Source organism: Agelaius tricolor, unplaced genomic scaffold, assembly GCF_023055355.1.
Source record: "Agelaius tricolor isolate 1412-34295 unplaced genomic scaffold, bAgeTri1.0.p SCAF_9, whole genome shotgun sequence".
NCBI classification, from domain to species: domain Eukaryota; kingdom Metazoa; phylum Chordata; class Aves; order Passeriformes; family Icteridae; genus Agelaius; species Agelaius tricolor.
This window is the reverse complement of record NW_027269269.1, coordinates 43,389,559-43,403,596: the sequence shown is the minus strand read 5'-3', so window position 1 is coordinate 43,403,596 and position 14,038 is coordinate 43,389,559. Positions and strand designations below refer to the sequence as shown.

At 41.1% G+C, this 14,038-nt stretch overlaps 1 protein-coding gene across 4 annotated transcripts in view; it reads right to left on the bottom strand.

The window, feature by feature from the left end:
* The window catches only part of LOC139593078 (uncharacterized), a 71,803-nt gene that overhangs the window by 30,321 nt on the left and 27,444 nt on the right, over nt 1–14,038 (bottom strand). For 3 of the 4 annotated variants that reach the window (XM_071433718.1, XM_071433716.1, XM_071433717.1), the window contains 2 exons: nt 8,172–8,305; nt 4,722–4,923 (listed from right to left, as the gene is read on the bottom strand). In XM_071433718.1, coding sequence (XP_071289819.1) covers nt 4,722–4,914 — 193 coding nt within the window. In that variant the 5' untranslated portion in view covers nt 4,915–4,923; nt 8,172–8,305. Of the gene's footprint in view, nt 1–308; nt 4,702–4,721; nt 4,924–8,171; nt 8,306–14,038 lie in introns of those variants that run through there. The other variant, XM_071433719.1, reaches the window with a different exon arrangement.

Below are 14,038 nucleotides of genomic sequence, written 5' to 3'. Positions count from 1 at the left end.
TGCTTTCCCTTTGTTTATAAGTGCACATCTTGCTGAAATTCTGTGACTAGTTAGCTGCCAAAACCATTTAACATTATGAATTAATAAACCCATGAATTTTGTATAAGATGTTTTCTGGATTGCCTTTCTTGCTGCTGATTGCCATCTTTCTTAGCAGAATAAAGCCTCCTGCTTGGGCTTGTTGCTGACACCTCAAAGCAGCTCATTTATCCAGGCAGTAAAACAGATTTAATGAACCATGGGATACACAGGATTTTTCAGAAATGACCATAATGACAATGGTTGGTGGATAATAACAGGCTATTTACCTGTGCCTGAGTTGCTTCAAATTTATTTTCTTCGGACAATTTCCTAACCCTGGCTACAGCGACAACGTGATAGAGCTGTAGGTGTACAAGCAATTTGTTAATTAAAATTAATGCTGCCTTATTGAGCTGTTGCATTAAGCAGATAGGCCTTGTGAAGAAAGCATGATCAGCTAACCAAGCATATCTGTGGGTCTGGCCAGTTTAAGAGATGAAGGATTTCTCTCATAAACTGCCCACAGCCTTCCTGGTGGCTGTGAGCACTTACAATCAGCACATCCTTAGGATTATTGATTCTCCCCTGTAAAGTGTAAAGCTTATTTCTGTTGATGTCCAGGTCATTGAACTGATGTGTTTACCAAAGGGAATAAGAAGAAGTTCCTAGTTCTTATGTGAACTAATCAGATTTACATTTAATCAGGTGGAGTATGATGGATTAGAGGGGTGGGTGATTACTGGAGATGGAATCAACACTTTTATGGATGACAAATGCTTCCTATCCAGAGTTACTGAACTCTAGGAGTGAAGGGAAATTAAGAGTTTGGTCTCACCTTCATAAAAATTTGATTTGCCACATAATACAGCAGCAGTTATGGGGTTAAAATGCACTCGTGTAAGGAATATAAATATATATATATAAGTAATCAGGAAAAAGCAGTAGGAAACAAAATCAATTCAACAGAAGCAGTTAGATTTCCTGGGTAGGTTTTATGTGAGATTTAGACATTGAATTCAAAACCACAATTCACAAAACCCTTTCTTAACCTTGCTGGCATCCAAAAGGATAAAGATACTTGGATGTTCCCCAGAAAGTTCCCTGGTGTTTCTATCTTGCATCTGATCCTGCTCAGGAGTGACAAAAAGCAATCTCCCTCCTGATATTCCCTCCTGGATGAGGATTCTCCTTGCTTTGAAGGCTGTTTTGTAGTTTCATTTAACTGCCACAAATTCAAGACATGGGCCTTGCTGGGCTGGAGGACTGCTCTCCATTTTCTGTCCCTTCTCTTTGCCACCAAAATCAAACTCCTTTGTAATAAAATAGGAAGAAATTGTCCATCTATAGATGGCAGATTTAGGTACCTAAATCCTTGAGAATACTTGGGTGCCAAGATCATTTGATCATCACAGAGCTTGGAGGGCTCCAGCGTCACTGGGCAGGTAGGATTTAACTTCGGGCATCGCTTCAGTGCTTTGCTAATTCCTCTCTTAGATCCAATTATGGACCTGAGTTTGGATTTAGTTCATGCTAATATTTTTATGTAGCATAAACACATGCATAATACAGCTTTCTCAGAACAAGCTTGCATTTCAAAATAAACTCCAGCATCTACATGACAGAAGATGAATTCTAAGCATTTTTAGGAGACAATTTTGGCGCTTGTGTAAAGAAAAAGAGAGGCAGGGAAAAGAGTTGCAGTGATAATTTCCACGGAGCCCCGAGTAATCTTGATACTTTTTTCACGTGCATCCCACACCTTCAAAAGGATGCATTCAGCCTCTTCTGGGAGAGTTTTGAGATGTGCAACATTTCCTGTGTAACAACATATCAGTTTCAGGTTGTGATGAGAAAAAAATTGCTTTCAAATATCACGAGTTCAAAAGTGCAGCTGAAATTTGAAAGTATTAGTTTCACATTCTGCTTAAGAAAAACTGTGAAAAGAGAAGCAGAGAGGAGACTGAGGATAAAATTCCAATAAAAATAAGATATCTATATCTAGCTAGACAGTTGATATTATATATATCTATATAATACTGTGTGCATGACAAATATGGTAACAGAGCATTAAAGCTGCATGGTTAGGCACTCAAAAGTTTGGAAACAGCCTAGTTAAGGTTGCTTGCTGTGCTGCTCTTCTCTCTCACATTGTGAACACATTATAACCTTTTTTTTTTTAACTCCAATACTTCTCTGCACAGTCTTTTTCAGATAGAATAAATATTTCTTTTATATAACCTCAGGAAACTTGAAATGTTGCTTATTCCTCTACACATTAGTGGATTTTCATTATCATAGTGGTGCAGAGAGTTACACAGATGCTCAGGCTGTTTTTTAGCCTTTTGTACCATTCAGATGGCACAGAAGGGCCATAAACCAGACACCACCAACCCACCTCCCCACCCTCCTCCCATATTTCCTTCTGTTGTGTCTGATATAGATGCTTTTCTTCTGCCTCCCTCCTTCTGCCACTTTTGCATTAAGTAAAATGAAACACAGCAGCAGCACAGCTTTCCCCTCAAATGAGGGGGAAAAAAGCTGGCAAGAGCCTTCCTCCATCATCACTCCTGTGCATTAAAAAAGGTGCAAGGCAGCACCTCCTGCAAGCCTCCATGTGATTTTTCCTTGTCTGTCTCTAAGGCTGGGTGGAGACCTGGGGGAATCTAGGTCTAACTCGTGTTTCATAGCAGTTGTGACCGTGTTTTAGCTCTCCCATCCTCCTCCCCACAGACACATGGTGTCCTCTGTTTGGGAGCACTCCTGTACTTGCAGAGAGCAGTTCTTCCCCACCTGACTTCTGAGGTGTCCCCAGCTCATTGCTGTCAGCCAACAGAAAAGCTCCCCAGCTTCTGTGCCGCTTGGAGTCAGCTCACCTACAAATTTCATCTCCCTGATAAACACACAAGCCTCAGCTGCTGCTCTCTGGGTATTTTATTGTGGCACAGAACTGGATCTCTGAATTTGATTCCTTTCATTTTCACACTGGTGGCTTGTATGTCTTCTAACCTCTCAATCTTGAACCAGAGCACAGCATTGTAAACCTTGTACCCACAGGAAAGGGGACAAGCCTATTTTCTCCTAAAAAAACCCCTGATATCAATGGTCTCACAACTGAGTTGTGCTGATGAAAACCTGAACTGTGAATTTCAATGACCACCTTATTCTGAGGGTCCAAATATTTGCCAGAGCATCTGACGAAGAGAAGAAAATATTTGTGATAAATGTAGAGCTACCCAGTGCATTTGTGTTCTACATTGTCAGACAGCCTAGAGGGCAAGATCACAGCTGCCTCTGTATTCCTTCCCTTTCCAGGCAGGAGTGGGCAAACACCCAGTGCTGGATGTGGTTAATAACTTTACTGCTCCCTGATGATTACCAACACCCACCTGGTAGAGATCACTCCTGAAACTGAAGAACATGAATGTTCCTTCATCCATTTTGGGATAAAATCTGCAAGGTTATTTCACATCACCCTCATCACCAGTTTAAGCTAAGGTAGAAATATCTAGAGGAGGAGTAGCCACTTTGAACCAGCACTTCTGTCTGTGGGTAATGACCAGTGGAAGAGAAGGGAAAAATGGGGAGAGGAGCACAGGCCTGCAAAGGAAAGGCATTTGTATGCCTTTATGGTATCTGCTGAAGGCTTCTTATTCCTGTATTTATTTACTCAGAGCTGAGGCTTCAGCACTGCCCTGACTCTTACATGCTCTCTGTAATGAGTGTGCAGGGGATTCAAACCCATTTTACTGCATGGCTCGCTAAGAGACTAAAGCAAAAGGGGCAAAATATAAACTGTCAGCATGAGGTGGAAGCAACACATAATAAAAAAAAATTTGCACTGTATCTTTTCAGCTTCTATTTCATTTTGGAAGATAGCATAAAATTCTTACCTGAAGTGATGTTTTTAAAGCTTAAGGAACACAATGTGATGCTGTTATGTGACTTCATGACCTTTTATAAACCTATGCTTAGCTTAATAGATTTCTATTCTAAAGTTATGACAGGACAAAAAGAAAATATAATGCATTGGAAACTCAGAGCAAGATCAGCAAGCTGTATGAAAGAAAGAAAAAAAATGTTTAACTGGGAAAGTCAGCAACTCTTCAGCAATTTTATTACAAATAACTCAATTATATTGTATAATTCCCATGATTGCCAGAGACCTCATTGATTACTCACAATGGTACTGCATTAGGCTGCTCATAATGAGATGTTTATTTTAATAACTATTTTCTGTGTGGATGTACTAGCTTGCAGAAGCACTGGGTTAAGGATACTTCAGTTAAGTGACTCCAGAATGAATTTAACATAATAAGAAGGACAGATGGATGGGCTTTCAGCTCCACAGCAACAGTAAAGAAGACATCACTGCAGCACAGATCCTTTCAGGCTGTTCTTTTTGCAAATAAATTCTACTGACATTGGCTATTTCTGCTTAGGCTGGTTATATCATATAAAGAACTTAGAATCTTAATCAATAAAGGCTCAACACTTCTGACACGTGTGTTAAGCAGCAGCTTAGCCTGGGAAGAACAATTGTCCATGTTTCTTTGACACACACTGTAGTATATGGAATTGCACTGGGAACAAGGTAATGGGTACCTTCAGCAATGGTTTCAGATCCTGGCCTATAATTAGTGATGCAAATAATGGGGTTGGAGTTTTACTAGAACTTCTATGAGAAAATTGATTAGTTTTACCTGCTCTTGTTTCTGCGTAATTCCCATTTTGCAGGCAAATCTGGGTTCTCTTTGCTGCTTCCCTGACACCTCTTTGGTGACCACATTTCAATATGTGAGCTATTACCCTGTGTAGAAAGCTCTCCTGGGAATCCAGCTGCAAGTCCATTTCTGTGCTCAAAGTCATTATCACTCTGGCATGATCCAAAGGCATTCATGATATCTGCAAGCAATCAGGGAACAGCTAAAGATGCAGTCTTAGCAATTGGAATTTAAAAATCCATTTCAAACACAGAGGTACTGTAATCTGTACAAAATTATTAGATTTCACACAACTGCTGAGCTATTTTGACAATTTAGTCCTCAAAAATCTGTACCAATAACTATATTGCAAAATACAGAGGCATCGGCACAGCGTGATGCGAGTCTCTGATCTCAAGTTAATCTTCAACAATAAAATGACCTAGAAAGAATTTATTTTTGTTTCTTATGTGGCTGAGGGATTTGAGCCGCACTCTGCAGACAGGAGAGGCCTGGAGAAGATTTCATTTGATACTTCTTTTTGTCATTTCTGTTAAACCTCTGCTTACCCTCATTAATCTCACAGCAGACTCTGCCCAGCACCTTCCCGTGTAAGCATCACTTCCCTGCTGGGAAGGCTGAGCAGATGCTTGGTAAAACTTCCAAGATTTGGGCCAGCACATCATATGTTATGGAAGAAAATGTCTCTGGGCAGGTTTCAGAGGTGCAGCTGCAGCCACGAGCTCCCACCGAGGCTGTGCCAAAGCCTTTTGGAGAGAGTGCTCAGTCTCCTGCAATCCCTGCTGGATCTGCACTGGGGCTTGAGGAAACTCCAGACTTTCCCTGCCCAGCACTTCCAGCTCCAACAGCAGAATGGTGCTCCATGGACCCTCTTCTTTCTGTTGCACTGGTGTGTGGGTGTACCCAAAGAGAAGCTCTGAAAGGATTGTCCCTAGAGTCTCGTTCAATATTAGTCTTATCCATCACAACTCCCTTTTAGACAGCACAGCTCCATCCCTGCTCTGGATAGATCTGTTCACAATCCACAAGTAATATTAGTTCCCAGCAGCAAAATTAAACAAATTCATTGAAAAATACACAAGTAAAATGTTGGGCAGGACTGAAGAAAGGCCTTTTGAAGAAAAATGTGATGTGTGCTCCTGCATGTATATGGCTGCAGTTATATACAGAAAAGAATTAAAGGAGATGCTGCTTTTATAAACTCTTGTGTCTGACAAACAAAGTGACTGCCATATTTAAGGCATAAATATGGAAAAGGGGTTATAAGGATTCTCTTCAGATTGTTACAATCTGTTATGAGTTCACATTAAAAAATGACACCTAACATAAATGGAAGTATTTTAGTGGATCTTGCTCACTTTGAACCCCCTTGTCCATAATGCTTTGCAAACACAAGCTGCAGTACAGGGAAATGTTATTATCTTTTCTCCAGAAAAGATAAAGGAGCATTAAACCAAAGTTTGTGACAGTTCATCTTCTTACACAAAGACAAAGGAATTAAACTCTACAAGAACCATTTCAGGTTCATGATATCTGTTTTAATAACCATGATCAAGGCTGAAATTTCAGTCAGTTTTTTACTTTGAGTCTTGAACTTTAAGAGGTTCCCTGGAGACTCCATTTTAACATGCATTGTAGAATATAAAACATATACATATAAATGCTTAGTTTTAATAATTTTAACTAAAACTAATTGGCTGTGTCTAAAATTTTACCTCTCTTTTGTATTAGATAAAAGCATTAACTCTATTTGCTGTATAATTCCTTTTAATCTCATCTGGGTTTTACTTTCTAAGATTAAGAATCCTATGGGGAGACTGGAAATCTCTGTTTTAATCCATACACAGATTTGTCTTTCACCATACCCAAATCTTTCTCTCATTTGCCAGAAGACATTGCAGTGACAATTTTCAGGCAAAAAGCATTACACGAAAATAAGGCTGGATTTCAGAAAAGTTTAAAGGATAAGACACTGCTTGTATTCTTTATTAAAGAATATTTTTAAAATAAACAGATGAGACCAAATACAATTAAAAAAGCAGAAGCACCTGAAGAAAAGAAAATTCATCACTATTTTGCTTAATTCCACATTTAACCCTTTTATCATGTTTCTAAACAAATTTAAACTGGTTAGGTATCTCTCTCATATCTGCCTTCATTTTTTGCAACTGTAGATCCCGTAACAGTGAAATGAGAGCTACAACAATTCTCTGCTTCACCAACCAGTCCAATTAATAATTACTAAGGGACAGAAAAAGACTTTCTAACTTTATGTCCAGTATAATGGGTAAGCCTTTCTTCTCTGAAATTTTTCTTCACCTGAATAAAGTGAATGAGATTCCTTGAATGTTTTCATCAACCTTTCTATTCTTTCCTTTTTTTTTTTTTATGGTCTCCCCAGCCAGCATTTTAACAAACACTTGGGCACAGAAAGTTCATCCTCCATGGCCAGAAATATGTAAAAAAAAAAGGTAAACTAAATCTATACTTGCCTCCCATCCTGCTTTCTGTACACCCCAGCAAGTGTGTGACGTGGATGAGTGTGTGCAAACAAAACTCCAAAATGAAATGGCCCTTGAAAAGTAGGAAAAGAAACTGCTTGGTGTTCACACAGTATCAGAAAGCTAGAAGTAAATTTTCCCTTAAAGAAAAGAATGGAAAGGAGAAAGATACTGGAAGAGATTCAAGCAGCTGAGTCAAAGTTTTCTTTTTAAGTTTCAACTTTGTCTGAAACAAGAGTTTGACTCTCAGTGCTGCTGACACTGCAGAAAGCGAACCCACCAGTGAGGCTTAGATGAAACCCGTGTAAACAGCAGCAGATTTCATGCTGTTCTAATACAGACCCCTGTGAAAGCACAACTGCTCAGAAAAATATGTAATATACTTCGAGTGTGTGGACCTACAAACCTCAAGAGGCACGACTGCAATGGTTCTGGCCGAACGACTTCTAATTTGACACTGAAGAGGCAACCTACCAAGTAATAACTGTGAAAACTGCACAGGGACAATAATTCAGCTACCATAGTTGTGTTTTAAGCACAAGGAGTTCTTGCTATATGTTAGTGCTAGCCTCAACACAAAGCTTACCTTGCCATCAGATTACTCCCCTGTGTTTTAATGTGCCATCCAAACCAAAAAAAAAAAAACCAACAAAATCATAGAACCTGCTGCAGAGCACACACAGACATGTTTACTGGCCAGGTTGCATATATTGATAGAGAAACAGGGGTATTTGCAGTGGAAGAAATAACATGAAAAATAGAATTATTATCAATCTGAGACAACTGGCAAACTACCCAGGATTTCAATGGACAGGGCTGGTAGTTTCACCTTAGCCAAGAATCATTACTGAAGCCCTCTTCCATTACAACCACAAACCTTTCTTCCCACACAGCACTTCTACACTCAAAAAAACTTCCTGGGCAGTACCTGGTCAGCACAACACCTCCATGATGAGTGCAAGTATTGTGTCCATTTCCCAGAGGCAAAATGGAGTTCAGCAGTACCAATCCAGGCCTGAGCAGGAATTAAAGATCAGGAGTTGCTTGTACTCCCCCTTGAATCTAAAAGGAAACATTAAGGAGGAGATTAGTCATTTATTGATGCTGTTCTGCACTAGTGTTCCTAAGATGCATGCTTAATTCCCAACCCTGTGCTCTGCAGAGACCACGAGCACTTAAACCAGAATGTCTCATCACTTCAGTAATGACACCTCCAGGGATCTCCAGTGTAGGGCAGATGGGCTACAAAACCTGAGAAAGTGACTGGTGCTGCCTTTTGTGGTGCGAACGCTGACTCCCTAAAATAGGAGCACAAGAAGCTGCTGCAATGTGGCACTATTAAATTCTGAAATGAGTGTTCATGAAAGAATATGTGAGATTCACTAATCACCTAGAACACTCTGGTTTGGAGAAATCCTTTTTTTTTTAAAAAAAAAAAGTGAGACAGGGGTGTGACAAATTAAGATGCATCAAATAAAATAAAATAAAATAAAAATAATAAAAAATAAAAAAATAAAAAAATAAAATATAAAATAAAATGAAAATAATAAAAAATAAAATGCAAATAATAAAAATAAAAAATAAAAAAATTAAAATAAAATAAAATAAAAATAATAAAATATAAAATATAAAATAAAATAAAGTAAAATAAAATAGAATAAAATAGTATGCTCTGCATAGAGAAAGTGCAAGACATAAAGCACAGAACAGAGACAAAGCAAAACCCACAGATACTTCTCTAGATAAGCAGTTTGCTAACCCAGCCATCAGGACTAATGGGCGCGGTCCCTTTTTTTGGCAGGAAACGTGCCCAAATCCGCTCGGCAATGCGGGTCAGCCGAGCGCTCCCGCCCGGCCGGGCGGCACTGCCGGCGCCCGCCGCTCCGAGGAGCCACAAGGCAGCGAAAGCGCCGACGAAACGGGAAAATCCATCCCGCAGCCACGGCCGGTTCCCTCTAACACCATCTCCGGGAGCGCTAGGAAACTTCAGAAAAGCTTAGCGCCTTTTTGGAAGTCAGGAAGAGCGTGTTTATCTCGCTAGGGAGAAGCCTGACCTGTCCTGAATGCACGTAGGGAATAATTAAAAAGCCTGTTTGAGAGCTGCGAGCATCCTTCAGTGATGCAGCAGTGCCCATCCCGGTACCCACCCCCGACTGCAGCCCCAGCATCAGCCCTGGGTGCAGAAACCCCCGTGGAGGTGCTTTGTGCTCCTGCCTCTCTCTGCTGGGGCTGAGGAGGCCACAAGGGCCAGCTGAGCGAGCAAACATCACAAATGGGATGTGGGGAAGGGGGAGCAAGGAGCAGCTCTGCCAGCTCATGCCTGGCATGGCTGTCAGGCCACCTGGTGCTCGAGGGCACTGGAGCAGATCAAAAATCAAAATGTGTACCTGTGTATTCACCAGCTGTGACCCTAAACCAAGGGCTGAGGCAGCATCGTTGGTCCTCTCTTCAAGGACATTATAGGATGGGACCAATCCCTCCATTAACTCTCATACCAAAATCCACGTGATGGCCGTGGATCTCTTAGAATCAGCCTTTTGTCTGAGGAAGTTTTGTGCAGCTTCCATCCAAGACTTTGAAGTTTTTCCCAGAACTCTTGAGATTTTGGGCTCTTCCACAGCTCTGGTACTTCCAGAGGTGCCAGGTCTGTGCTGTGGCTGTGGGCCATGCAGCACAGAGGTGCCCAGGGTTTCTGTGGCTGTGCCATGCAGCACAGAGGTGCCCAAGGTTTGTGTGGCTGTGCCATGCAGCACAGAGGTGCCCAGGGTTTGTGTGGCTGTGCCATGCAGCACAGAGGTGCCCAGGGTTTGTGTGGCTGTGCCATGCAGCACAGAGGTGCTCAGGGTTTGTGTGGCTGTGCCATGCAGCACAGAGGTGCTCAGGGTTTCTGGGGTTGTGCCATGCAGCACAGAGGTGCCCAGGGTTTGTGTGGCTGTGCCATGCAGCTCTGCTCATCCCAGGCTGAGGCATCCAGGCCGTGTTTGCTGGATCTGCTGAGAGTGAGCTCAGTGTGTGATCCATCCCTGGAACATTATCTCTGCTGTTTGTGCACAGAACAAGGGTTTGGCATGGAGCTGCACGCTTCTGCCTGGGAAATCCCTTGCAGATATAGATGTGTGGAAAACAGAGAGAGCAAGCAGGATAGCAGATGTAGCAGGGAAAACAAAGCTCTGAAGGCAACTGGCCCCAGAAGGATGACTCAAGTGTGATGCCTTCCTCATGTTTTCACAGATACTGTGCAAAAATACACAAACTTGGGCATTGGAGTGAAAGCCCCTCTTCCACAGACACCTGCATGTCTTCAACACTTTCTATTATAAGTAACAGAAACACCTTGCTTCTGAGGCAGGATTGCAAATAAAATCTCTCCTAAAATCAGCCAGCACTTGCAGACAGCTTCAGCCCCCTGCAATCAATAGTTTATAGATAAGTTGATGCATGCACTCTGAAGAAAATGAAATGAAATGTACCATGTCAGTTTACATAATCCAAGAGCCCATAGCCTTCATCTTCTGAGCCACCAAAACCAAGATCTAAAATAAGGAGATTTGGAGACTGGAGTTTAATCTCTGCATGTTTTACATACTTTCTTTTTTCCCAAAAATGTCTCAAAACCTTTTTAAGCAGGGAAGAAACAACTTAAAGTGTCAGATTGTTTTAGATATAGGCTGGGAAAATGATGTAAGTTGGGAAAAATGCTGCATAAACACCTTTCTTTCTGTGTCATGCTGACTGCCTGACATATTAGATAAGTCAGAGAAAGGCAAAAGCTTCCAGGATCCATCATCTGAATTTGCCTCAGGAATTCAGTTTTCAAATTTATTTATGTTCCTGTAGCACCCAGAAAGAACAGGAGGGGAATCCTCCTGGGATTGTGGACAACAAGAGCCAAGCCCACACTGGAAAATCATGGTCTCACAATAGGCTGCTCTCTCTGCCTCTGTGGCAGTGGGGCTACTGCTTGTACCTGTGCAACTGCACAAAGTTTTGATCAGGAGAGCTCTCCAGGAGCCCCTGTTTAAGCACCATGATTTCCACAGGCAGGTGATGGCTTCCATGGATCCTGTCATCTTCAGGCACTCGTTATTCATCTGAGCGTGCACACAGGCACTCTTTGGTGTAGGGCTGGATGCATAAAACATTTGATGGCTGGGTTGAAAACTATTCTATTAAAGATGAAAATACTCCCTGTTTATGTTTTTCATCTATTGTTTGAAATAAATTTCTCTCAAGGGTCAGTTTCCTCCCATGGAATGATTTCAGAGAGTTACTCTGATAATGATTTATCAGATGTATGTAGGCAACAGAGATCACTGGCAGCTACAAGAAAAATAACTTAAAAAAAGGTATTTCCTATTAATTGTAACAAATATCATGGCAACTATCATATGAGTAGTTGTTTAAAAAGTATGAGACACAACAATTTCATTATTTTCAAGGAAACAAAAACCACAACAAAACAAACCAGATGAGAACTTCCAGAAAAAAAAAAGAAGAAACATGTTGTCTTTTATGTAGACCCTCATTCCTTTGTTGGAATGTTTACATATATACCTTTACATTTGCAGATTTTCACATTTACTTTTTGCATTCCTGCACAGCTCTGCCAATCGCCACAATTTTACAAGATGAAATGAAAAGTGTAAAAGATAAGGATAAAGCAAACACCACAAAATCCCTTGGCTTGAACACTGATACAACTGATTATTGTTTTAATCTAGTGCTTCTTGGGCAGTATTTACCTACTATTTAATATTTTTTATTTAATATTTAATATTTGGTTTCATTTAACCAGGTAAGGCCTCAAGAGAATGGATGCTGACTTGTCTCTTTCTAACCCTGAGAATCAACCAGGTTATCCTAAAGCCCCTAAATTTTCTGCAGTGTGCTGTTAGAAACCCTTCCCCGTTGAGTGCACCCTAAAGAGATGGATGTCACTATTTGGGGACCCTGTGGGAAGGGCAGAGGACCTGCCAGGAAAGCAGAGTCTCCATGGAAGGCCCACGTTTCAACTCTATGGAACCAAGGTCTGAGGAAGAAGGAAGTGTTCCAGTGTAAATGGAAATAGCAAAACTGACAAGGAAAAGTCAAAACAGAGCCCTCTGAAGCAATCAACGTAGCACCCATTACTCAAGAACAGAATCTGCTGCTGGGTGCTGGTCAGGGAGATAATACATGCACTGTCTTTGCTGTTTTCATCTCCCCTGACAGCATGGCCCTCTAAGTTATTTCTGTATTACTCTGTCTCCTTACTTCAGTCTTCATTCTTGAATTTTCATCACAGTGTCTCCCTAGAGCCTTTTCCTCATCCTGGGCTACTAATCTGTGGAATGATAAACCCAGGAGACAAAGCTTTTTGTGCAGTAAGCTACATTTTGGGGTTTTTTTTGTTCTTGCTCTGTCTGTTCTGCCATTCTTACTGATCTCTGAAACACATGGGGCAGAGGACAGTAAAGAAGCACAGAGAGATAGAAGTGTAAGTGAAGTTATTGCCCAATGCAGAAGAGGGCTCAAGTTACAACATCTTCTGATGGAAAAACTATCAGAAGTAAGGTTTTAGAAGACAAAATGTCTTCCCTGCTGACAGCACCGTGAGGAATAGCTGCAGGGCAGAATTTTAAAAACAGAGGTTGTCTTGACCTCTCTCCAGCCTTGCATGGTGCTCAGCATGACAGATCAGGGGAAAAAAATATTATAGTGGGTCAGACACAAAGACACATCACATTGCAACAGAGATGCAACAGCACCCCTGATTTTTCCATGGCTCTGGATGACATGAACCAGGATACTGCATTTAATATGACTACAAGAAAGGTTTGGAAAGAGGGAGTTCAGAAAAGAGCAACAAAATAATTAAGGGACTAGAGGGCTTTACCTATGAGGAAGATTAAAAGAACTAAATAAATATGTCAAGTTTGGCTAAGTGATAACTAAGGAGAGGCATTCCAACCATCTACAAATATTTGACTGGCACAGACACTAGGGAAGGGAAGGAATTACTTAGCAGGAAACAAGCAGGTATAACATGGAGTAATGGGATGAAATTAAGAAATAGAGAATTGAGAAATCTAAGGCAAATCTTCCTGACAAGAAGTTCTAATTATCTGCAGAAAACATACCAGCATGTATGCAAGAGGGAACAACCTTGCATTGGTAAGGAGGGGGACTTAAGTGACTTGCTGGGCCTTTCTAATCTCAAATATTTATGATTCTATAATTACAAATTATTAAATTTAATGACATGTGCCAGTTTTTTTTTTTTCAGCAAGTTCTGACTGTTGCCTCAGGTCATAAGTGTGCAATTATTTCCTAACTAAAGGTCTTACATTTTGACTCATGCATCCTTATGAAATTAACTAGGTTGGTCTCTTTTTTTTTTTCTAACTTAAATTGAATTTCTATTAATGCATTTTCTCCTATTTCCAACTAGCAGCTATCTCCCCCTGCTCACAGCTCATAATTCCCTCTTTATGCACACTCAAAGCTTCGTGGCTCAGTGCCTGAACCTGCTCAGCCTCAGGTTGAATGCCTGCTGTGTTCAAGGGAGCTGCTGTTCCCAAGCCCAGATGAGCACAGGGGCTCTTCTTCCTCTGAGGACGAACTGCATGCAACAAAGGGGAACAAAAATGCTACATGATATTTTCAGCTGAGAGCTGTTTGCAGAGCTTTGAAAGCAGATCAGGCCCATATGAAATGCCTCATGTCACTGCTCACCCCAGTGTCACAGCACCACTCAGCAAATGAAAACAGGTGTTCCTGTGCTACTGCCCAAGCTCCAGGCCAGAATCACAGCTG